Source organism: Oncorhynchus keta, unplaced genomic scaffold, assembly GCF_023373465.1.
Source record: "Oncorhynchus keta strain PuntledgeMale-10-30-2019 unplaced genomic scaffold, Oket_V2 Un_contig_9668_pilon_pilon, whole genome shotgun sequence".
Taxonomy (NCBI): Eukaryota; Metazoa; Chordata; class Actinopteri; order Salmoniformes; family Salmonidae; genus Oncorhynchus; species Oncorhynchus keta.
Window position 1 is genome coordinate 136,341 of NW_026290634.1, and position 24,959 is coordinate 161,299.

General features: G+C 47.8%; 1 protein-coding gene across 1 annotated transcript in view; it reads right to left on the bottom strand.

The window, feature by feature from the left end:
* Positions 1-22,830, bottom strand: part of LOC118382737 (collagen alpha-1(VII) chain-like) — a 65,770-nt gene extending 42,940 nt beyond the window's left edge. The window contains 2 exon segments of the mRNA XM_052513076.1: positions 6,541-6,743; positions 22,567-22,830. Coding sequence (XP_052369036.1) covers positions 6,541-6,616 — 76 coding nt within the window. The 5' untranslated portion in view covers positions 6,617-6,743; positions 22,567-22,830.
* Between the last annotated feature and the right edge of the window lie 2,129 nt (positions 22,831-24,959).

A 24,959-nucleotide genomic window follows, 5' to 3' on the forward strand; every position in this document is an offset into this window, starting at 1 on the left:
AACACAGAGAAACAGCAGAGAAACAGCAGAGAAACAGCAGAGAAACAGCAGAGAAACACAGAGAAAACACAGAGAAACAGCAGAGAAACACAGAGAAACACAGAGAAACACAGAGAAACACAGAGAAACACAGAGAAACACAGAGAAACAGCAGAGAAACAGCAGAGAAACACAGAGAAACAGCAGAGAAACAGCAGAGAAACACAGAGAAACACAGAGAAACACAGAGAAACAGCAGAGAAACACAGAGAAACACAGAGAAAACAGAGAAACACAGAGAAACACAGAGAAACACAGAGAAACAGCAGAGAAACACAGAGAAACAGCAGAGAAACACAGAGAAACACAGAGAAACACAGAGAAACAGCAGAGAAACAGCAGAGAAACAGAGAAACAGCAGAGAAACACAGAGAAACACAGAGAAACACAGAGAAAACAGCAGAGAAAACAGAAACACAGAGAAACAGCAGAGAAACACAGAGAAACACAGAGAAACACAGAGAAACACAGAAACACAGAGAAAACAGAAACACAGAGAAACAGCAGAGAAACAGAGAAACAGAGAAACACAGAGAAACAGCAGAGAAACACAGAGAAACAGCAGAGAAACAGCAGAGAAACAGCAGAGAAACAGCAGAGAAACAGCAGAGAAACAGCAGAGAAACAGAAACACAGAGAAACACAGAGAAACAGCAGAGAAACACAGAGAAACAGCAGAGAAACACAGAGAAACAGAGAAACAGCAGAGAAACAGCAGAGAAACAGCAGAGAAACACAGAGAAACAGCAGAGAAACAGCAGAGAAACACAGAGAAACACAGAGAAACACAGAGAAACACAGAGAAACAGCAGAGAAACACAGAGAAACAGCAGAGAAACACAGAGAAACACAGAGAAACAGCAGAGAAACACAGAGAAACACAGAGAATACACGGACAGACAGATTGACGGACAGACAGATTGACGGACAGACAGATTGACGGACAGACAGGTTGACGGACAGACAGATTGACGGACAGACAGATTGACGGACAGACAGATTGACGGACAGACAGATTGACGGACGGACAGATTGACGGACGGACAGATTGACGGACGGACAGATTGACGGACGGACAGATTGACGGACGGACAGATTGACGGACAGACAGATTGACGGACAGACAGATTGACGGGCGGACAGACAGATGGATGGACTGGAGGATTGGAGGATGGACAGACAGACAGGTAGAACAGGCAGACTGACTGACTGACTGACTGACTGAAGGATGGATGGATAGACAGACTGACTTAAGGACGGACCGACGAACAGACAGGCAGACAGGCAGATGGATAGACAAACAGATGGGAAAGAATGTAAATTGTCCAGACAGAGAGACTGACTGACAGACAGACAGAGAGGAAACACATAAATTGTTCAGACAAATAGACAGACTGACAGATAGACAGACTGAGGGGAGAAAAAAAATGGTCCAGACTGTATACTGTGTCTGGCAGGTGAGAACCACATGTCTAGAATTGCTAGATAACACATGGTGAAGGGTCATTATAGTTCAGTACCTGTCCACTGTTGTCCACCTAGTTGCTACATATCATCATCTAACAATACAGCACAGTCAATAGTCTGTTCATTATTCACTACATTCTAATATTGGGACATAATAACTTGGATCCATGTGTGAATCTTTGACAAAAGAGAACAAGCCCCAAGAATGGCAACAGTTGCTACTCCAATGCTACCTTTCCAGACAGGCCTTAGTCTAGAGTTGGTTCCTCTAGTTTCAACACAGCTGCCAGCCAGGCTGGTGTATTTGACAAAATTCCATCTGCACCATCTAAGTTCTACTTTGGGAAAAAGGTAACGTAAAAAAAATAACATTTAAATGCATTTAATCTCACAGAACATGAGAGTCAGTGACGTTGGTGTTTAAATCAAGCCCAGTCTAAAGCCTTCTGTCAGTTAAACATCGTAAGCACAGAATTATAGTACTGCTGCAGATTCAAGGGGAAGCCTGACCGGGACTCAACCTCAGCACCTTAGCCATTACACTGAAAGGTCAGATCCTCTCAGTGAGGTTGTTAGGTGTTGCACAAACATTGTTTCATTCCAATAGTTGGAAAGTTAAAACATTTTAAAAATGCATTACTGGCTGCCAATCAGATTCCACCCCAAGTGTTCATCTTTAGCCAGTTGATTGGCTAATTCAACCTTCCATGGCATCCAAGAACATCGGAAGCTGTGTACAGTAAACCTCTAGCAGACATGCATTTGATTTAGCTTGGAATTTGCAGTTTTGGGACTATGCCATTGGTTCTGATGTACCGGGCAAACCAAATGAAGCCCAGCTAAAGTATTTGAACAGATTTGACATATGTATTTGACACAGGTATGATGTACAGTACCAAACCTAAGGCCAAGATTTGACAGTGGACTGTAGTCTGACAGATAGTGGTGAACAGGAGGCTCCCAGATGTTCAGAATGCCCTGTCTAAAGATGGAAGAGTGACTGAGTCTGCATCACTGTCTACCTGCCTAGTCCATCCAGGTGTCTAGGCATACTGGACATACAGACATTATTTAGTCTAGCACTTACTTGTGTCTGAAACAGATAGACGGAGCATGAGAAGAAGACAGGATGGAGAGAGGAGAAGAAGGACAGGATGGAGAGAGGAGAAGAAGACAGGATGGAGAGAGGAGAAGGACAGGATGGAGAGAGGAGAAAAAGGAGAGGATGGAGAGAGGAGAAGAAGGACAGGATGGAGAGAGGAGAAGAAGGACAGGATGGAGAGAGGAGAAGAAGGACAGGATGGAGATACGAGAAGAAGGACAGGATGGAGAGAGGAGAAGAAGGACAGGATGGAGAGAGGAGAAGAAGGACAGGATGGAGAGAGGAGAAGAAGAACAGGATGGAGAGAGGAGAAGAAAAACAGGATGGAGAGAGGAGAAGAAGACAGGATGGAGAGAGGAGAAGAATGAGAGGATGGAGAGAGGAGAAGAAGGACAGGATGGAGAGAGGAGAAGAAGGACAGGATGGAGAGAGGAGAAGAAGGACAGGATGGAGAGAGGAGAAGAAGAACAGGATGGAGAGAGGAGAAGAAGACAGGATGGAGAGAGGAGAAGAAGGAGAGGATGGAGAGAGGAGAAGGAGAGGATGGAGAGAGGAGAAGGACAGGATGGAGAGAGGAGAAGGACAGGATGGAGAGAGGAGAAGAAGAAGAGGATGGAGAGAGGAGAAGAAGGACAGGATGGAGAGAGGAGAAGAAAAACAGGATGGAGAGAAGAGAAGAAGACCAGGATGGAGAAAGGAGAAGAAGGACAGGATGGAGAGAGGAGAAGAAGGACAGGATGGAGAGAGGAGAAGAATAACAGGATGTAGAGAGGAGAAGAAGAACAGGATGGAGAGAAGAGAAGGACAGGATGGAGAGAGGAGAAGAAGAACAGGATGGAGAGAGGAGAAGAAGAACAGGATGGAGAGAAGAGAAGAAGGCCAGGATGAAGAGAAGAGAAGAAGGACAGGATGAAGAGAAGAGAAGAAGAACAGGATGAAGAGAAGAGAAGAAGGACAGGATGAAGAGAAGAGAAGAAGAACAGGATGGAGAGAGGAGAAGAAGAACAGGATGGAGAGAAGAGAAGAAGGACAGGATGAAGAGAAGAGAAGAAGAACAGGATGGAGAGAGGAGAAGAAGAACAGGATGGAGAGAGGAGAAGAAGAACAGGATGGAGAGAAGAGAATAAGGACAGGATGAAGAGAAGAAGAACAGGATGGAGAGAGGAGAAGAAGAACAGGATGGAGAGAGGAGAAGAAGAACAGGATGGAGAGAAGAGAAGAAGGAGAGGATGGAGAGAAGAGAAGAAGAACAGGATGGAGAGAGGAGAAGAAGAACAGGATGGAGAGAAGAGAAGAAGGACAGGATGGAGAGAAGAGAAGAAGAACAGGATGGAGAGATGAGAAGAAGAACAGGATGGAGAGAAGAGAAGAAGGACAGGATGAAGAGAAGAGAAGAAGAACAGGATGGAGAGAGGAGAAGAAGAACAGGATGGAGAGAGGAGAAGAAGAACAGGATGGAGAGAAGAGAAGAAGGAGAGGATGGAGAGAAGAGAAGAAGAACAGGATGGAGAGAGGAGAAGAAGAACAGGATGGAAAGAAGAGAAGAAGGAGATGACTGAGAGAGGAGAAGAAGAACAGGATGGAGAGAGGAGAAGAAGGAGAGGATGGAGAGAGGAGAAGAAGAACAGGATGGAGAGAAGAGAAGAAGGAGATGACTGAGAGAGGAGAAGAAGAACAGGATGGAGAGAGGAGAAGAAGAACAGGATGGAGAGAGGAGAAGAAGGCACAGGATGGAGAGAGGAGAAGAAGAACAGGATGGAGAGAGGAAAAGAAGGACAGGATGGAGAGAGGAGGAGAAGAACAGGATGGAGAGGAGAAGAAGAACAGGATGGAGAGAAGAGAAGAAGGAGAGGACTGAGAGAGGAGAAGGAGAGGATGTAGAGAGGAGAAGAAGGACAGGATGGAGAGAAGAGAGGGACAGGATGGAGAGAGGAGAAAGACAGGATGGAGAGAGCAGAAGGACAGGATGGAGAGAGGAGAAGAAGGACATGATGGGGAGAGGAGAAGGAGAGGACGGAGAGAGGAGAAGAAGGACATGATGGGGAGAGGAGAAGGTGAGGACGTGGAGAGAGGAGAAGAAGGACAGGATGGAGAGAGGAGAAGAAGGACATGATGGAGAGAGGAGAAGGAGAGGACGGAGAGAGGAGAAGAAGGACATGATGGGGAGAGGAGAAGGTGAGGACGTAGAGAGGAGAAGAAGGACAGGATGGAGAGAGGAGAAGAAGGACATGATGGGGAGAGGAGAAGGAGAGGACGGAGAGAGGAGAAGAAGGACAGGATGGAGAGAAGAGAAGAAGGAGAGGACTGAGAGAGGAGAAGAAACCCAGGATGGAGATAAGAGAAGAAGGCGAGGACGTAGAGAGGAGAAGAAGGACAGGATGGAGAGAGGAGAAGGACAGGATGGAGAGAGGAGAAGAAGGACAGGATGGAGAGAGGAGATTAAGGACAGGATGGAGAGAGGAGAAGAAGGACAGGATGGAGAGAGGAGAAGAAGGAGAGGACTGAGAAAGGAGAAGAAGGACAGGATGGAGAGAAGAGAAGAAGGAGAGGACTGAGAAAGGAGAAGAAGGACAGGATGGAGAGAAGAGAAGAAGGAGAGGACTGAGAGAGGAGAAGAAGGACAGGATGGAGATAAGAAGAAGGTGAGGACGTAGAGAGGAGAAGAAGGACAGGATGGAGAGAGGAGAAGAAGGACAGGATGGAGAGAGGAGAAGGACAGGATGGAGAGAGGAGAAGGACAGGATGGAGAGAGGAGAAGAAGGACAGGATGGAGAGAGGAGAAGAAGGACAGGATGGAGAAAGGAGAAGAAGGACAGGATGGAGAGGGGAGAAGAAGGACAGGATGGAGAGAGGAGAAGAAGGACAGGATGGAGAGAGGAGGAGAAGGACAGGATGGAGAGAGGAGGACAGGATGTAGAGAGGAGAAGAAGGAGAGGACAGAGAGAGGAGAAGAAGGACAGGATGGAGAAAGGAGAAGTACAGGGCGGAGAGAGGAGAAGAAAGGAAAGGGTAAGTGGGTGGTGGGGAGACACATAGAACAAGATGGAGGGTGGGATGGAAAGAAATAATGAGAGGAAAGTTTGGTGAGATACAGGGAGATAAGTGGAACAAGTAGAGAAATGGTGAGATAGATAAGGAGGAACAGAGACGGAGAGAGAGAGGAGGGGGAGAGAGACGGAGAGAGAGAGGAGGGGGAGAGAGACGGAGAGAGAGAGGAGGGGGAGAGAGACGGAGAGAGAGAGGAGGGGGAGAGAGACGGAGAGAGAGAGGAGGGGGAGAGAGACAGGAGAGAGAGAGAGGAGGGGAGAGAGAGAGGATGGAGGGAGGAGAGAGACGGAGAGAGAGAGGAGTGGGGGAGAGAGACAAGATGGAGAGAGAGAGAGAGAGGGAGAGAGAGAGATAGAGGGGGAGAGAGAGGAGAGAGAGAGGAGGGGGAGAGAGACGGAGAGAGAGAGGAGGGGGAGAGGGAGAGAGAGACGGAGAGAGAGAGGAGGGGGAGAGAGACGGAGAGAGAGAGGAGGGGGAGAGAGACGGAGAGAGAGAGGAGGGGGAGAGAGACGGAGAGAGAGAGGAGGGGGAGAGAGACGGAGAGAGAGAGAGAGAGAGGAGAGGGAGGAGGGGGGAGAGAGACGGAGAGAGAGAGGAGGGGGAGAGAGACGGAGAGAGAGAGGAGGGGGAGAGAGGGAGAGAGAGAGGAGGGGGAGAGAGAGAGAGAGAGGAGGGGGAGAGAGACGGAGAGAGAGAGGAGGGGGAGAGAGACGGAGAGAGAGAGGAGGGGGAGAGAGACGGAGAGAGAGAGAAACAGAGAAAGATAGTGAGAGATGTTGAGAAAGCTGAGGAAAGGAAATGGTCAGGAGAGAAATGGTGAGAGGGAGGAGAGAGAGAGAGGCAGAGAGAGGGATGGAGAGGGAGAAAGAGGTCAAATCATATACCTTCTGCCTGTTCAGTGACTGCCTGGTGGGAGAGAGACAGGGACAGCAGAAAAATCCACAAACAGGAATGGCCCATGCTCTGTCCTCCTCCTCTTTTATCCCTCCTTCTCCTCCTCTTCTCTCCTGTTCCTGGTCGTCTCCTCAGATCTCCTCCGACAGATCCACGTCCTCGTTAAGATTCAGCTCAGACTCTTCTATCTTTTCTGAAAGCAACAAAGTGAAACACTTAAACAAGGCCCATACATGAGTGTTTTCTACACAACACTATCACATGTTGAATCAGACTGATCCCAGGTCAGCATGTCAGGCCAGAAAGAGGACATCCTCACGGTCTGAGGGCCTTGGCCTTAGAAGTCTCAGGTAGGTCTCTATCTTCATGAGAGTATGATTCACGATAATATCTGCTACACTTACATATACCTATATGTAAGACAAATTAAGACTAATTTGTTTCCCATGCAGGAATCAACACCCTCCTCTAAGCAGCTGAGAACCATCACGACAGTCAAATATTCACTAAATCATATCAAAGCCATGACATTTCAGATGGTGAATCACGCACATCCCGTTCAGTAGCTAACAGTCAGTGTGCTGTTTCACACAGTTGAACATGGCTTCCACAATGTGGACCCCTAACGAATGTTCACTTTGTAAGAAACCTGGGCGATCAAGGCTTCACGGCAGGACCCCTATTTGTGCACATGGCCATGAATATACTCCTGTCTACAACACGTCAGTACCAAGGTTGTTACTATGGAGACTGTCGACAGCTCCCTTGAAACAAGCTAAGCAATTAGGCACAATGAACATTCACCATCTCACAGCGAACAACACTGATATACTAAATCAACACCCTGCTCTAAGCAACTGAAAACCATCACGATAGTAAAATATTCACAGTATTCATGAAATCGTATCACGGGCCATATGACAATTCAGATGGTGAATCATGCTTATCCTTTTCAGTAGATAACAGTCAGTTCACTACCATATGGGTCTTTTTCCTGACAATGTGACCTGATCAAATTATGAGATAAAGTTATAGCCTATAACTAAGTCCCAGATTTTTCCCAAGTCTACTTCCTGTTCCTGATCATTAAATTCCATATAGTCTAAACTGCATAACCATCCCCTCAGAATCAAGGTCGTCTGGAATGGGAGCCATCACATCTACCTCGGCTTTGAGGCATACCTGGCCTGCCACGGTCCCCCAGACCAGAACACTTATCCTGGGGAAGAGATTAGTCGAGCCCCCTGCCCTGAAGCCTTCTCCCACTCATAGCCCTGGAACTCACATACCAGGTCTGATTAATCCCTGAGCTAGGCTAAGACACCATAGCTAATTGTTTCGTCTGTGTGTGTGTGTGTGTGTGTGTGTGTGTGTGTGTGTGTGTGTGTGTGTGTGTGTGTGTGTGTGTGTGTGTGTGTGTGTGTGTGTGTGTGTGTGTGTGTGCGTGCGTGCGTGCGTGCGTGTCGTGTGTGTGTGTGTGTGCCAGTGTGTGTGTGTGTGTGTGTGTGTGTGTGTGTGTGTGTGTGTGTGTGTGTGTGTGTGTGTGTGTGTGTGTGTGTGTGTGTGTGTGTGTGTGCATGTTGAGTTTGATCGCGACACCAAAGAAAATCTGTAATAACAGACATCTGTGTCCAGCTCTCATCTCCACCTGAAGGTATGCATCTGTGTCGATGTGTGTGTGTCCACGTGTGTGTGTGTTTGTATGTGTGTGTGTCTGTATATATGTGTGTCCATCTGTGTGTGTGTTTGTATGTGTGTGTGTCTGTATATATGTGTGTCCATCTGTGTGTGTGTGTGTGTTTGTATGTGTGTGTGTGTCTGTATATATGTGTGTTTGTATGTGTGTGTGTCTGTATATATGTGTGTCTATCTGTGTGTGTGTGTGTATATATGTGTCCATCTGTGTGTGTGTGTGTGTTTGTATGTGTGTGTGTCTGTATATATGTGTGTCTATCTGTGTGTGTGTGTGTTTGTATGTGTGTGTGTCTGTATATATGTGTGTCTATCTGTGTGTGTGTGTTTGTATGTGTGTGTCTGTATATATGTGTGTCCATCTGTGTGTGTGTGTCAGCATTTCTTTGTGCAGCCCCCTAATCTACAATCTAATAGATAGCAAGTTCTCTGTGACCAGACCATGAAATATGGTTTCCTTTGCATGAACATGTCACGGCCTGCACTATAGCAATACATTTCAAAGAGGAGAAGTGTGTCTGGTGAAACCTTCAGCCTTCCTCCCAGTAATCAGGTCTGAGAAAGGATACGTATTAACTGTCCATGAAGGTAAATTGGGTCTGCAATCCAAGGTTAATGAATGTTTCCACCAATCTCTCCCTTCAGGACACACACACACACACACTTCAGAAGAGAAAGTGCATGCATTCCAGGTCATGGAGTCCCTGGAAGGAGAGCGTAGCCTCAAGGCTACTCTACATTCCAGGTCATGGAGTCCCTGGAAGGAGAGCGTAGCCTCAAGGCTACTCTACATTTCAGGTCATGGAGTCCCTGGAAGAAGAGCGTAGCCTCAAGGCTACTCTACATTCCAGGTCATGGAGTCCCCGGAAGGAGAGCGTAGCCTCAAGGCTACTCTACATTTCAGGTCATGGAGTCCCTGGAAGAAGAGCGTAGCCTCAAGGCTACTCTACATTTCAGGTCATGGAGTCCCTGGAAGAAGAGCGTAGCCTCAAGGCTACTCTACATTCCAGGTCATGGAGTCCCCGGAAGGAGAGCGTAGCCTCAAGGCTACTCTACATTTCAGGTCATGGAGTCCCTGGAAGAAGAGCGTAGCCTCAAGGCTACTCTACATTTCAGGTCATGGAGTCCCTGGAAGAAGAGCGTAGCCTCAAGGCTACTCTACATTTCAGGTCATGGAGTCCCTGGAAGGAGAGCATAGCCTCAAGGCTACTCTACATTTCAGGTCATGGAGTCCCTGGAAGAAGAGCGTAGCCTCAAGGCTACTCTACATTTCAGGTCATGGAGTCCCTGGAAGGAGAGCGTAGCCTCAAGGCTACTCTACATTCCAGGTCATGGAGTCCCTGGAAGGAGAGCGTAGCCTCAAGGCTACTCTACATTTCAGGTCATGGAGTCCCCGGAAGGAGAGCGTAGCCTCAAGGCTACTCTACATTCCAGGTCATGGAGTCCCTGGAAGGAGAGCGTAGCCTCAAGGCTACTCTACATTTCAGGTCATGGAGTCCCTGGAAGAAGAGCGTAGCCTCAAGGCTACTCTACATTTCAGGTCATGGAGTCCCTGGAAGGAGAGCCTCAAGGCTACTCTACATTCCAGGTCATGGAGTCCCTGGAAGGAGAGCGTAGCCTCAAGGCTACTCTACATTCCAGGTCATGGAGTCCCTGGAAGGAGAGCGTAGCCTCAAGGCTACTCTACATTCCAGGTCATGGAGTCCCTGGAAGGAGAGCGTAGCCTCAAGGCTACTCTACATTTCAGGTCATGGAGTCCCTGGAAGAAGAGCGTAGCCTCAAGGCTACTCTACATTTCAGGTCATGGAGTCCCTGGAAGGAGAGCGTAGCCTCAAGGCTACTCTACATTCCAGGTCATGGAGTCCCTGGAAGGAGAGCGTAGCCTCAAGGCTACTCTACATTCCAGGTCATGGAGTCCCTGGAAGGAGAGCGTAGCCTCAAGGCTACTCTACATTCCAGGTCATGGAGTCCCTGGAAGGAGAGCGTAGCCTCAAGGCTACTCTACATTTCAGGTCATGGAGTCCCTAGAAGAAGAGCGTAGCCTCAAGGCTACTCTACATTCCAGGTCATGGAGTCCCTGGAAGGAGAGCGTAGCCTCAAGGCTACTCTACATTCCAGGTCATGGAGTCCCTGGAAGGAGAGCGTAGCCTCAAGGCTACTCTACATTTCAGGTCATGGAGTCCCTGGAAGAAGAGCGTAGCCTCAAGGCTACTCTACATTTCAGGTCATGGAGTCCCTGGAAGGAGAGCGTAGCCTCAAGGCTACTCTACATTCCAGGTCATGGAGTCCCTGGAAGGAGAGCGTAGCCTCAAGGCTACTCTACATTCCAGGCCATGGAGTCCCTGGAAGGAGAGCGTAGCCTCAAGGCTACTCTACATTTCAGGTCATGGAGTCCCTGGAAGGAGAGCGTAGCCTCAAGGCTACTCTACATTCCAGACCATGGAGTCCCTGGTAGGAGAGCGTAGCCTCAAGGCTACTCTACATTCCAGGTCATGGAGTCCCTGGAAGGAGAGCGTAGCCTCAAGGCTACTCTACATTCCAGGCCATGGAGTCCCTGGAAGGAGAGCGTAGCCTCAAGGCTACTCTACATTTCAGGTCATGGAGTCCCTGGAAGAAGAGCGTAGCCTCAAGGCTACTCTACATTCCAGGTCATGGAGTCCCCGGAAGGAGAGCGTAGCCTCAAGGCTACTCTACATTTCAGGTCATGGAGTCCCTGGAAGAAGAGCGTAGCCTCAAGGCTACTCTACATTCCAGGTCATGGAGTCCCTGGAAGGAGAGCGTAGCCTCAAGGCTACTCTACATTTCAGGTCATGGAGTCCCTGGAAGAAGAGCGTAGCCTCAAGGCTACTCTACATTTCAGGTCATGGAGTCCCTGGAAGAAGAGCGTCAAGCCTCAAGGCTACTCTACATTTCAGGTCATGGAGTCCCTGGAAGGAGAGCGTAGCCTCAAGGCTACTCTACATTTCAGGTCATGGAGTCCCTGGAAGGAAGAGCGTAGCCTCAAGGCTACTCTACATTTCAGGTCATGGAGTCCCTGGAAGGAGAGCGTAGCCTCAAGGCTACTCTACATTCCAGGTCATGGAGTCCCTGGAAGGAGAGCGTAGCCTCAAGGCTACTCTACATTCAGGTCATGGAGTCCCTGGAAGGAGAGCGTAGCCTCAAGGCTACTCTACATTTCAGGTCATGGAGTCCCTGGAAGGAGAGCGTAGCCTCAAGGCTACATTCCAGGTCATGGAGTCCCATTTCCAGGTCATGGAGTCCCTGGAAGGAGAGCGTAGCCTCAAGGCTACTCTACATTCCAGGTCATGGAGTCCCCTGGAAGGAGAGCGTAGCCTCAAGGCTACTCTACATTCCAGGTCATGGAGTCCCTGGAAGGAGAGCGTAGCCTCAAGGCTACTCTACATTCAGGTCATGGAGTCCCTGGAAGGAGAGCGTAGCCTCAAGGCTACTCTACATTCCAGGTCATGGAGTCCCTGGAAGGAGAGCGTAGCCTCAAGGCTACTCTACATTTCAGGTCATGGAGTCCCTGGAAGAAGAGCGTAGCCTCAAGGCTACTCTACATTTCAGGTCATGGAGTCCCTGGAAGAAGAGCGTAGCCTCAAGGCTACTCTACATTTCAGGTCATGGAGTCCCTGGAAGGAGAGCGTAGCCTCAAGGCTACTCTCATTTCAGGTCATGGAGTCCAGAGTCATGGAGTCCCATGGAGTCCCTGGAAGGAGAGCGTAGCCTCAAGGCTACTCTACATTCCAGGTCATGGAGTCCCTGGAAGGAGAGCGTAGCCTCAAGGCTACTCTACATTCCAGGTCATGGAGTCCCTGGAAGGAGAGCGTAGCCTCAAGGCTACTCTACATTCCAGGTCATGGAGTCCCGGAAGGAGAGCGTAGCCTCAAGGCTACTCTACATTTCAGGTCATGGAGTCCCTGGAAGAAGAGCGAGCCTCAAGGCTACTCTACATTCAGGTCATGGAGTCCCTGGAAGGAGAGCCTCAAGGCTACATTCCAGGTCATGGAGTCCCTGGAAGGAGAGCGTAGCCTCAAGGCTACTCTACATTCCAGGTCATGGAGTCCCTGGAAGGAGAGCGTAGCCTCAAGGCTACTCTACATTCCAGGTCATGGAGTCCCTGGAAGGAGAGCGTAGCCTCAAGGCTACTCTACATTTCAGGTCATGGAGTCCCTGGAAGGAGAGCGTAGCCTCAAGGCTACTCTACATTCCAGGTCATGGAGTCCCTGGAAGGAGAGCGTAGCCTGGAAGGAGAGCGTAGCCTCAAGGCTACTCTACATTCCAGGTCATGGAGTCCCTGGAAGGAGAGCGTAGCCTCAAGGCTACTCTACATTCCAGGTCATGGAGTCCCTGGAAGGAGAGCGTAGCCTCAAGGCTACTCTACATTCAGGTCATGGAGTCCCTGGAAGAAGAGCGTAGCCTCAAGGCTACTCTACATTCCAGGTCATGGAGTCCCTGGAAAGAGCGTAGCCTCAAGGCTACTCTACATTCCAGGTCATGGAGTCCCTGGAAGGAGAGCGTAGCCTCAAGGCTACTCTACATTCCAGGTCATGGAGTCCCTGGAAGGAGAGCGTAGCCTCAAGGCTACTCTACATTCAGGTCATGGAGTCCCTGGAAGGAGAGCGTAGCCTCAAGGCTACTCTACATTCCAGGTCATGGAGTCCCTGGAAGGAGAGCGTAGCCTCAAGGCTACTCTACATTCCAGGCCATGGAGTCCCTGGAAGGAGAGCGTAGCCTCAAGGCTACTCTACATTTCAGGTCATGGAGTCCCTGGAAGGAGAGCGTAGCCTCAAGGCTACTCTACATTCCAGACCATGGAGTCCCTGGAAGGAGAGCGTAGCCTCAAGGCTACTCTACATTCCAGGTCATGGAGTCCCTGGAAGGAGAGCGTAGCCTCAAGGCTACTCTACATTCCAGGCCATGGAGTCCCTGGAAGGAGAGCGTAGCCTCAAGGCTACTCTACATTTCAGGTCATGGAGTCCCTGGAAGAAGAGCGTAGCCTCAAGGCTACTCTACATTCCAGGTCATGGAGTCCCCGGAAGGAGAGCGTAGCCTCAAGGCTACTCTACATTTCAGGTCATGGAGTCCCTGGAAGAAGAGCGTAGCCTCAAGGCTACTCTACATTCCAGGTCATGGAGTCCCCGGAAGGAGAGCGTAGCCTCAAGGCTACTCTACATTTCAGGTCATGGAGTCCCTGGAAGAAGAGCGTAGCCTCAAGGCTACTCTACATTTCAGGTCATGGAGTCCCTGGAAGAAGAGCGTAGCCTCAAGGCTACTCTACATTTCAGGTCATGGAGTCCCTGGAAGGAGAGCGTAGCCTCAAGGCTACTCTACATTTCAGGTCATGGAGTCCCTGGAAGAAGAGCGTAGCCTCAAGGCTACTCTACATTTCAGGTCATGGAGTCCCTGGAAGGAGAGCGTAGCCTCAAGGCTACTCTACATTCCAGGTCATGGAGTCCCTGGAAGGAGAGCGTAGCCTCAAGGCTACTCTACATTCCAGGTCATGGAGTCCCTGGAAGGAGAGCGTAGCCTCAAGGCTACTCTACATTTCAGGTCATGGAGTCCCTGGAAGAAGAGCGTAGCCTCAAGGCTACTCTACATTTCAGGTCATGGAGTCCCTGGAAGGAGAGCGTAGCCTCAAGGCTACTCTACATTCCAGGTCATGGAGTCCCTGGAAGGAGAGCGTAGCCTCAAGGCTACTCTACATTCCAGGTCATGGAGTCCCTGGAAGGAGAGCGTAGCCTCAAGGCTACTCTACATTCCAGGTCATGGAGTCCCTGGAAGGAGAGCGTAGCCTCAAGGCTACTCTACATTCCAGGTCATGGAGTCCCTGGAAGGAGAGCGTAGCCTCAAGGCTACTCTACATTTCAGGTCATGGAGTCCCTGGAAGGAGAGCGTAGCCTCAAGGCTACTCTACATTTCAGGTCATGGAGTCCCTGGAAGGAGAGCGTAGCCTCAAGGCTACTCTACATTCCAGGTCATGGAGTCCCTGGAAGGAGAGCGTAGCCTCAAGGCTACTCTACATTCCAGGTCATGGAGTCCCTGGAAGGAGAGCGTAGCCTCAAGGCTACTCTACATTCCAGGTCATGGAGTCCCCGGAAGGAGAGCGTAGCCTCAAGGCTACTCTACATTCCAGGTCATGGAGTCCCCGGAAGGAGAGCGTAGCCTCAAGGCTACTCTACATTCCAGGTCATGGAGTCCCCGGAAGGAGAGCGTAGCCTCAAGGCTACTCTACATTCCAGGTCATGGAGTCCCTGGAAGGAGAGCGTAGCCTCAAGGCTACTCTACATTTCAGGTCATGGAGTCCCTGGAAGAAGAGCGTAGCCTCAAGGCTACTCTACATTTCAGGTCATGGAGTCCCTGGAAGGAGAGCGTAGCCTCAAGGCTACTCTACATTCCAGGTCATGGAGTCCCTGGAAGGAGAGCGTAGCCTCAAGGCTACTCTACATTCCAGGTCATGGAGTCCCTGGAAGGAGAGCGTAGCCTCAAGGCTACTCTACATTCCAGGTCATGGAGTCCCCGGAAGGAGAGCGTAGCCTCAAGGCTACTCTACATTCCAGGTCATGGAGTCCCCGGAAGGAGAGCGTAGCCTCAAGGCTACTCTACATTTCAGGTCATGGAGTCCCCGGAAGGAGAGCGTAGCCTCAAGGCTACTCTACATTTCAGGTCATGGAGTCCCTGGAAGAAGAGCGTAGCCTCAAGGCTACTCTACATTTCAGGTCATGGAGTCCCTGGAAGGAGAGCGTAGCCTCAAGGCTACTCTACATTCCAGGTCATGGAGTCCCTGGAAGGAGAGCGTAGCCTCAAGGCTACTCTACATTCCAGGTCATGGAGTCCCTGGAAGGAGAGCGTAGCCTCAAGGCTACTCTACATTCCAGGTCATGGAGTCCCTGGAAGGAGAGCGTAGCCTCAAGGCTACTCTACATTTCAGGTCATGGAGTCCCTGGAAGAAGAGCGTAGCCTCAAGGCTACTCTACATTTCAGGTCATGGAGTCCCTGGAAGGAGAGCGTAGCCTCAAGGCTACTCTACATTCCAGGTCATGGAGTCCCTGGAAGGAGAGCGTAGCCTCAAGGCTACTCTACATTCCAGGTCATGGAGTCCCTGGAAGGAGAGCGTAGCCTCAAGGCTACTCTACATTCCAGGTCATGGAGTCCCCGGAAGGAGAGCGTAGCCTCAAGGCTACTCTACATTCCAGGTCATGGAGTCCCCGGAAGGAGAGCGTAGCCTCAAGGCTACTCTACATTCCAGGTCATGGAGTCCCTGGAAGGAGAGCGTAGCCTCAAGGCTACTCTACATTTCAGGTCATGGAGTCCCTGGAAGAAGAGCGTAGCCTCAAGGCTACTCTACATTTCAGGTCATGGAGTCCCTGGAAGGAGAGCGTAGCCTCAAGGCTACTCTACATTCCAGGTCATGGAGTCCCTGGAAGGAGAGCGTAGCCTCAAGGCTACTCTACATTCCAGGTCATGGAGTCCCTGGAAGGAGAGCGTAGCCTCAAGGCTACTCTACATTCCAGGTCATGGAGTCCCCGGAAGGAGAGCGTAGCCTCAAGGCTACTCTACATTCCAGGTCATGGAGTCCCTGGAAGGAGAGCGTAGCCTCAAGGCTACTCTACATTTCAGGCCATGGAGTCCCTGGAAGGAGAGCGTAGCCTCAAGGCTACTCTACATTTCAGGTCATGGAGTCCCCGGAAGGAGAGCGTAGCCTCAAGGCTAATCTACATTCCAGGTCATGGAGTCCCTGGAAGGAGAGCGTAGCCTCAAGGCTACTCTACATTCCAGGTCATGGAGTCCCTGGAAGGAGAGCGTAGCCTCAAGGCTACTCTACATTTCAGGTCATGGAGTCCCTGGAAGGAGAGCGTAGCCTCAAGGCTACTCTACATTTCAGGCCAATTGGAATTTTCTATCTGCTTTGCTGACGTGACATTAAAAGGTGCTTCTGCAAAGACAGCGCTTCAGATACATTTAAAAGACACCATTTCTGATCCTTAAGAGTCTGTTGACGCACCCCCTGCATCACTCTAAGTAACATAATGAGAAAGGCTTAAGCTGGAGATATCAGGGGTTTCCGCGTACGTCGGCCTTCCTCATCTGAGGTGGACGAGTTACAAAGGGGTTCGAAAATATCAAATAGCTGAATGATCCATGGTATGACCATCTTAAAACAATTCCATATGTCAGCCTAGTAGACCTCCCCAATGGCGTAGACTTTTAGAGGTTAGAAAAGGTCAATAAATTAGCTATGGTGAGGTTGTGATTTTTAGATGGCATTTATAGTATCTCTGTATTTTTGCCTGTCCCTACAGTAGGTGTGTGTGTGTGTGTCAAGTCTGTCTTAGCTCAGCTAGTAAATACAGATACCAGATATCCACCCCTCCATCAAAACATCCATCCCTCCATCCATCCCTCCATCAAAACATCCATCCCTCTATCAAAACATCCATCCCTCCATCAAAACATCCATCCCTCCATCCATCCCTCCATCAAAACATCCATCCCTCTATCAAAACATCCATCCCTCCATCAAAACATCCATCGAAACATCCATCAAAACATCCATCCCTCCATCAAAACATCCATCCCTCCATCAAACCATCCATCCCTCCACATCCACCCCTCCATCAAAACATCCACCCCTCCATCAAAACATCCACCCCTCCATCAAAACATCCATCCCTCCATCAAAACATCCATCCCTCCATCAAAACATCTATCCCTCCATCAAAACATCCCTCCATCATAACATCCATCCCTCCATCAAAACATCCATCCCTCCATCAAACCATCCCTCCATCGAAACATCCATCCATCAAAGCATCCATCCCTCCATCAAAGCATCCATCCCTCCATCAAAACATCCATCCCTCCATCAAAACATCCATCCCTCCATCAAAACATCCATCCCTCCATCAAAACATCCATCCCTCCATCAAAACATCCACCCCTCCATCGAAACATCCATCCATCAAAACATCCATCCATCCATCATCCATCCCTCCATCAAAACATCCATCCCTCCATCAAAACATCCATCCCTCCATCAAAACATCCATCCCTCCATCAAAACATCCATCCCTCCATCAAAACATCCATCCCTCCATCAAAACATCCATCCCTCCATCAAAACATCCATCCATCAAAACATCCATCCATCAAAACATCCATCCCTCCATCAAAACATCCATCCCTCCATCAAAACATCCATCACACCATCGAAACATCCATCCCTCCATCGAAACATCCATCCATCCATCAAAACATCCATCGAAACATCCATCCCTTCATCAAAACATCCATCCATCCATCGAAACATCCATCGAAACATCCATCCCACCATCGAAACATCCATCCCTCCATCGAAACATCCATCCATCCATCCAAACATCCATCCCACCATCGAAACATCCATCCCTCCATCGAAACATCCATCCATCCATCAAAACATCAATCGAAACATCCATCCCTCCATCGAAACATCCATCCCTCCATCAAAACATCCATCCCTCCATCGAAACATCCATCGAAACATCCATCCCTCCATCGAAACATTAATCCCTCCATCAAACCATCCCTCCATCGAAACATCCATCCATCAAAACATCCATCCCTCCATCAAAAACATCCATCATCCCATCAAACATCCATCCCCATCAAAACATCCATCCCTCCATCGAAACATCCATCCCTCCATCGAAACATCCATCCATCCATCAAAACATCCATCGAAACATCCATCCCTCCATCAAAACATCCATCCCTCCATCGAAACATCCATCGAAACATCCATCCCTCCATCGAAACATCCATCGAAACATCCATCCCACCATCGAAACATCCATCCATCCATCAAAACATCCATCGAAACATCCATCCCTCCATCGAAACATCCATCGAAACATCCATCCCTCCATCGAAACATCCATCCCTCCATCGAAACATCCATCCCTCCATCGAAACATCCATCCTGCTAGATCACCTCTCTAGACCCTAGATCAACTTCAGGTAGAAATGAAATCCGAACATTTTCCCCCATAGTTGTATTGCCTGGCCAGATAACGTCAGGGCGTTTGACTGTTTGAGAGGCATGTTTAGTTTACAGCCAGTCAGATGGGAGAGCTGCCAGAGGTTACACAGCATACCCAGAAGATACACAACACCTCTCCATTCACATACCAATCCAAGCCAGTCCTGTCTCTGCTTGTATCCTGCTACATACTTTACATGTTAAAGTGTAGAAACTTACAGTTCTAGAAACCTGACATCAGTTTACAGATGTAGGATCTTCATTTGGGCAGCTTGCTACAACAGGAATATAATCCTGCAGCAACAGGACATTATTATTAATTATTATAAGTAATGGACATTATTGTTGGGGTTGATACATTTCTTGTTAGGGAAAATTAAGTCTGAAATTTAAAAGTGAAAATTACAAACTTTAGAAGCCTTTTTTATACTCAAATACACTACAAGTTAGAACATTCTCAGCAACAAAAGAGTGATCAAATTAAGATCTGACATCTGTATATCATAGTCACAAGCCACAGACAGTAAGGCAAACTGGTTTGCAACAAGAGCCTACTTTTACAGTAAGGGCTGGCTTTCCGGACCCTTCTTCCTAGACTTATAAAGCTCAATGATGAGTCTCCACTGAAAGTGCTTTTTCCCTCTCCAGGAGTGGGCTTCATCTGGGTCTGCCTTCTGAGTCACCTGCTGACCAAAGTGCATCTCTCTGTGTAAAGTAGGTTCATGTACTCATCCTGGGTTGGACTTGGAACTTACTACATCTTTCCCCAAGTCAGACTGTGAAGACATCTGTTGCTCATTGCAGATATTGTAAGATGGTTAGAGTGTCAAATATGTTCCCTGAGGTCACAGGGGAGAAAATCAAAGATGGCGGCTACTTCACAAGGGGTCAAAGCATGTGTTAGTCAAAAGGACCCTCTGCTTCTTTCAACTTCACCAATAGGACCCTCTGCTTCTTTCAACTTCACCAATAGAACCCTCTGCTTCTTTCAACTTCACCAATAGAACCCTCTGCTTCTTTCAACTTCACCAATAGAACCCTCTGCTTCTTTCAACTTCACCAATAGAACCCTCTGCTTCTTTCAACTTCACCAATAGAACCCTGTGCTTCTTTCAACTTCACCAATAGAACCCTGTGCTTCTTTCATCTTCACCAATAGGACCCTCTGCTTCTTTCAACTTCACCAATAGAACCCTCTGCTTCTTTCAACTTCACCAAGAGGACCCTCTGCTTCTTTCAACTTCACCAATAGAACCCTCTGCTTCTTTCAACTTCACCAATAGAAGCCTGTGCTTCTTTCATCTTCACCAATATAACCCTCTGCTTCTTTCAACTTCAACAATAGAACCCTCTGCTTCTTTCAACTTCACCAATAGAACCCTCTGCTTCTTTCAACTTCACCAATAGAACCCTGTGCTTCTTTCAACTTCACCAATAGAACCCTCAGCTTCTTTCATCTTCACCAATATAACCCTCTGCTTCTTTCAACTTCACCAATAGAACCCTCTGCTTCTTTCAACTTCACCAATAGAACCCTCTGCTTCTTTCAACTTCACCAATAGAACCCTCTGCTTCTTTCAACTTCACCAATAGAACCCTGTGCTTCTTTCAACTTCACCAATAGAACCCTGTGCTTCTTTCAACTTCACCAATAGAACCCTCTGCTTCTTTCAACTTCACCAATAGAACCCTCTGCTTCTTTCAACTTCACCAATAGAACCCTCTGCTTCTTTCAACTTCACCAATAGAAGCCTGTGCTTCTTTCATCTTCACCAATATAACCCTCTGCTTCTTTCAACTTCAACAATAGAACCCTCTGCTTCTTTCAACTTCACCAATAGAACCCTCTGCTTCTTTCAACTTCACCAATAGAACCCTGTGCTTCTTTCAACTTCACCAATAGAACCCTCAGCTTCTTTCATCTTCACCAATATAACCCTCTGCTTCTTTCAACTTCACCAATAGAACCCTCTGCTTCTTTCAACTTCACCAATAGAACCCTCTGCTTCTTTCAACTTCACCAATAGAACCCTCTGCTTCTTTCAACTTCACCAATAGAACCCTGTGCTTCTTTCAACTTCACCAATAGAACCCTGTGCTTCTTTCAACTTCACCAATAGAACCCTCTGCTTCTTTCAACTTCACCAATAGAACCCTCTGCTTCTTTCAACTTCACCAATAGAACCCTCTGCTTCTTTCAACTTCACCAATAGAACTCTCTGCTAATTTCAACTTCACCAATTATCCAGATATAATACTTGAGCTAAGATTGATTAAGCTGCCCAGTACAATGGAACCAAATAAATAGTCCCGAAAGTGCAAACTCCAAGCTAATTCAAGCGCGCTTCAAATACTTGCAGGCATTTGAAAGTAGTTGACATATTATGTACTGTACTGACCCAGGTCTGCAATGATGTAAGTGCACACTTCTATGGACTCTTAATCAGCAATGGACCAGGCCTCACTCTGAAGATGCAGAGGGGCATTTCTGCAAAGGCTACACTCACAAACAGGTCAGCAGCAGTCAGCAACCTCTGACAACGTCCCTGCAACGCTCTCACAATGCAATCACTTGGGTCTAGCCTGGCAGCCGCACCTTAGCACTGGAGAGGGTATTGTGTCTGTCTGGCCCCAGTTAGTGTATTACAGCTCAGAGTGGATTAAAGGTAGAGGACATAAACATGGTCTCTCTCTCTCTCCAACTTCATTTCTCTTTCGCTACCACTCCCCTGCTATCTCTCCCTATATAATACTCTCTCTCTCTCCATTTGGTACCACATGCCCTACAAGTCCAACCGTATGTCAGCTATTTCTACATAATGGCATTTTCCACATCACAGAGGATTATCCCTGCAGGTGTGAAATTGGGAGCATTTAAAAGGCACACACACACATACATACAAACACACACACACAGATGGACACACATATATACACACACACACACATACAAACACACACACACAGATAGAAACACATATATACAGACACACACACACACATACAAACACACACACAGATAGACACACATATATACAGACACACACACACACACACAGATGGACACACATATATACAGACACACACACACATACAAACACACACATAGGGTGTAAACACAAGCTTGTGTGTGTGTGTGTGTGTGTGTGTGTGTGTGTGTGTGTGTGTGTGTGTGTGTGTGTGTGTGTGTGTGTGTGTGTGTGTGTGTGTGTGTGTGTGTGTGTGCGTGCGTGCGTGCGTGCGTGCGTGCGTGTGTGTGTGTCTGTCTCAAGCTGTAGTATCTATGTGATTCCCAGAAATTGGGATATGTAGTATTATCAAGATAAACATGTACACAAAATACACGTGCACGCATGCAGACACACACACACACACACACACACGTGCATGCACAAACGCAGACATACAGTCCTTAATATTAAAAAGTAATGAATCATTATGATTCCATTTTATCACCACTTCCTAATGCTAGTTATTCTATACAGACATGTCTATACATGGGGAGTTCCCTATAGTTCACTCCAGTCTCATCACATTATGCTCCAGTTCTCAGATACAACAGGGACCTTCATGTGCTCCTGCTATCTAGAACATTTAAGGGTTCTTCGGCTGTCCCCACAGGAGAACCTTTTGAATAACCCTTGTGGGTTACAGGAAGAACCCTTTTGAGTTCCATCTAGAACCCAGTCTAGAGAGGGTTCTATATGGAACCAAAACGTGTTCTACTATGTGGGCAGTCAAAGAACCCTTTTAGAAGCCTGTTGTCTAAGAGTGTTCCTGTGCAGGCCTCCCCTCTACACAGTGTGGATGTGGCAGTAGCAGTCCGCAACAGGTTCTTTGCTTTAATGCTACAATGCACTTTCCTCTTCCCTCAGACATTATGTTTCAAAACATGAGTAATGCTGGGAATGCAATGAATTCCTGAACATAAAGTGAGGGAAAGGCTCCTTAAACACATTATATAGATATAAATGCTTCCATTTTCTGCCAAAGCCTTTTCAGCTGCATTAGCTCTGCTAGTTTCTCTCTCTTTGAAAACTCTATTGAGTGGAACGGTGCGTTCAGAAAATAACAGTTTCCAAATTTGTTCCACAATTACCAGACTGTAGCTGGGTGTTAACTTTAGAACTGGCAGAGACAGTGGGTGTCTCCCAGATTACACCCTATTCCCTATATAGTGCGCTACTTTTCTAATCAAATGTAGGTAACTATATAAAGAGCAGGGTGCTATTTGAGACATAGCCAGTAAGAGACAGTGAAAGTAGTGGCCCACTCACAGAGCCCCTAAAAGCTTCTTGCTTACCTCTCCAGGGATAGGACACATCCTCTTGTTCTGGCAACTGCTGCTTGCTGCTCTCTACGGGTTGCCAGGTTGTGAGAGAAAAAAATCCCTGAGAAAAAGTTTAGAAGTGCCCACAGGGGAGAAGTAAGAATCCGAGATTGTATTGTATTCCGTAAAATAAGAAGTTGCAACACTCACATACAGTAGATTGTGTACTGTGTGTGAGAGAAGAAGTGTGTGTGAGTAGGTAGAGGGAATGAATGAGAACAGTTAGAGAGGGGGGGTGTGGAGCTGCTGTAACCTGTTGGCTCACTCTTTGACAGAGAGAGAGAGAGAGAGAGAGAGAGAGAGAGAGAGAGAGAGAGAGAGAGAGAGAGAGAGAGAGAGAGAGAGAGAGAGAGAGAGAGAGAGAGAAAGAGGGTGTTATTTATGTGTTTCTTGACCCTGACAGGAATGTATTACTACCTTTTACCTCCATTGACTCTTTCTCTGTCTCTCTTCTCCCTTCTTTCTCTGTCTCTCTTCTCCCTTCTTTCTCTGTCTCTCTTCTTCCTCTGTCTCTCTTCTCCCTTCTTTCTCTGTCTCTCTTCTCCCTTCTTTCTCTGTCTCTCTTCTTCCTCTGTCTCTCTTCTCCCTTCTTTCTCTGTCTCTCTTCTCCCTTCTTTCTCTGTCTCTCTTCTTCCTGTGTCTCTCTTCTCCCTTCTTCCTCTGTCTCTCTGCTCCCTTCTTCCTCTGTCTCTCTGCTCCCTTCTTTCTCTGTCTCTCTTCTCCCTTCTTTCTCTGTCTCTTCTCCCTTCTTTCTCTGTCTCTCTGCTCCCTTCTTTCTCTGTCTCTCTGCTCCCTTCTTTCTCTGTCTCTCTGCTCCCTTCTTTCTCTGTCTCTCTTCTCCCTTCTTTCTCTGTCTCTCTGCTCCCTTCTTTCTCTGTCTCTCTGCTCCCTTCTTTCTCTGCTCCCTTCTTTCTCTGTCTCTCTTCTCCCTTCTTTCTCTGTCTTTCTGCTCCCTTATTTCTCTGTCTCTTCTCCCTTCTTTCTCTGTCTCTCTGCTCCCTTCTTTCTCTGTCTCTCTGCTCCCATCTTTCTCTGTCTTTCTGCTCCCTTCTTTCTCTGTCTCTCTTCTCCCTTCTTTCTCTGTCTTTCTGCTCCCTTCTTTCTCTGTCTCTCTTCTCCCTTCTTTCTCTGTCTCTCTGCTCCCTTCTTTCTCTGTCTCTCTGCTCCCTTCTTTCTCTGTCTCTCTGCTCCCTTCTTTCTCTGTCTCTCTTCTCCCTTCTTTCTCTGTCTTTCTGCTCCCTTCTTTCGATATCTCTCTGCTCCCTTCTTTCACTGTCTCTCTGCTCCATTCTTTCACTGTCTCTCTGCTCCCTTCTTTCACTGTGTGTTCCTAAAGATGATAAGAAGGAATGAGGACAACACTGGATTTTCCACACTTAGTCTCAGGCAGAGTAGTACAGCATTGACAGCAGGAACTATGCAGTATCTAAGGATGAAAGTGTGCGTGTGTGTGTGTTACGGATACAGTTATCCTGTGTCTGTGTGTATCCTGTGTGTGTGTTTCTTTTCTCTCCTTCTCCCCTCACAGGTGAAAATCATCACTCCCCAATCAATCATCAATCAGAAGACACACCTCCTCCTATTTCCTGACCTATCACAGTTCCTTCCCCATGGTTTAAAAACCCCATCATTTCTTTGTTCTAGAGCAATCTCTAGCTCAATCTCTCTGTAAATGCCATGTCTGTAGGTCTCTGTGTTTTACTCTCGCTTTGTGTCATAAACCTCTCTTTTGTTTAAAGCACTTCATAGCACTTTGTCATCACCTGTGAGTATTATTTTTGGTTATGGTTAAAGGGGGAAACCAAGACAAGTCGCCCATGGGCATACACTACCCGTAGGTGAACTTTGTTAAATACACTAGTTAGAACTGGGCGGACCACCCACTGTATTTTTGGTTAGTTGTTGTTAAAATAGGCTAGTCTAGCTTAGGGGTGTGTTTTTGTATACTTATTGTTTCTTTCCTTGGGTCCAGCTCAGCCCCTTTTCCTGCTCCCCCATTACTGTGTGTTTATAAATAAACCTAGAGTTTGATGGTAGATTTCTGTTGTCGTGGTTATTTCGTTCTCACTTTTACTTTGTCACAATAATAATTTGCATGAGTTATGTTACGGGTCTCATTACCATCCCCCCTAGACTGTCGGGCCAAAAGGGATTCGTAACAGTGTGTGTGTAGTCATGCATTGGAGTCAATGACAGATATTTACTGAAGTTTCTAGTAAGGATTTAGCCCCAGGAGATCCTCCACGGAGCAGGAACAGTGAATTAGCCAGGTGACACTAAATATCCAGAAACCACAGTCCCACTTCATTCATCAGTGTATGACTCTTTCCTCAGCCTTAGCAGTCAGATACATCTTCCTAATCTAG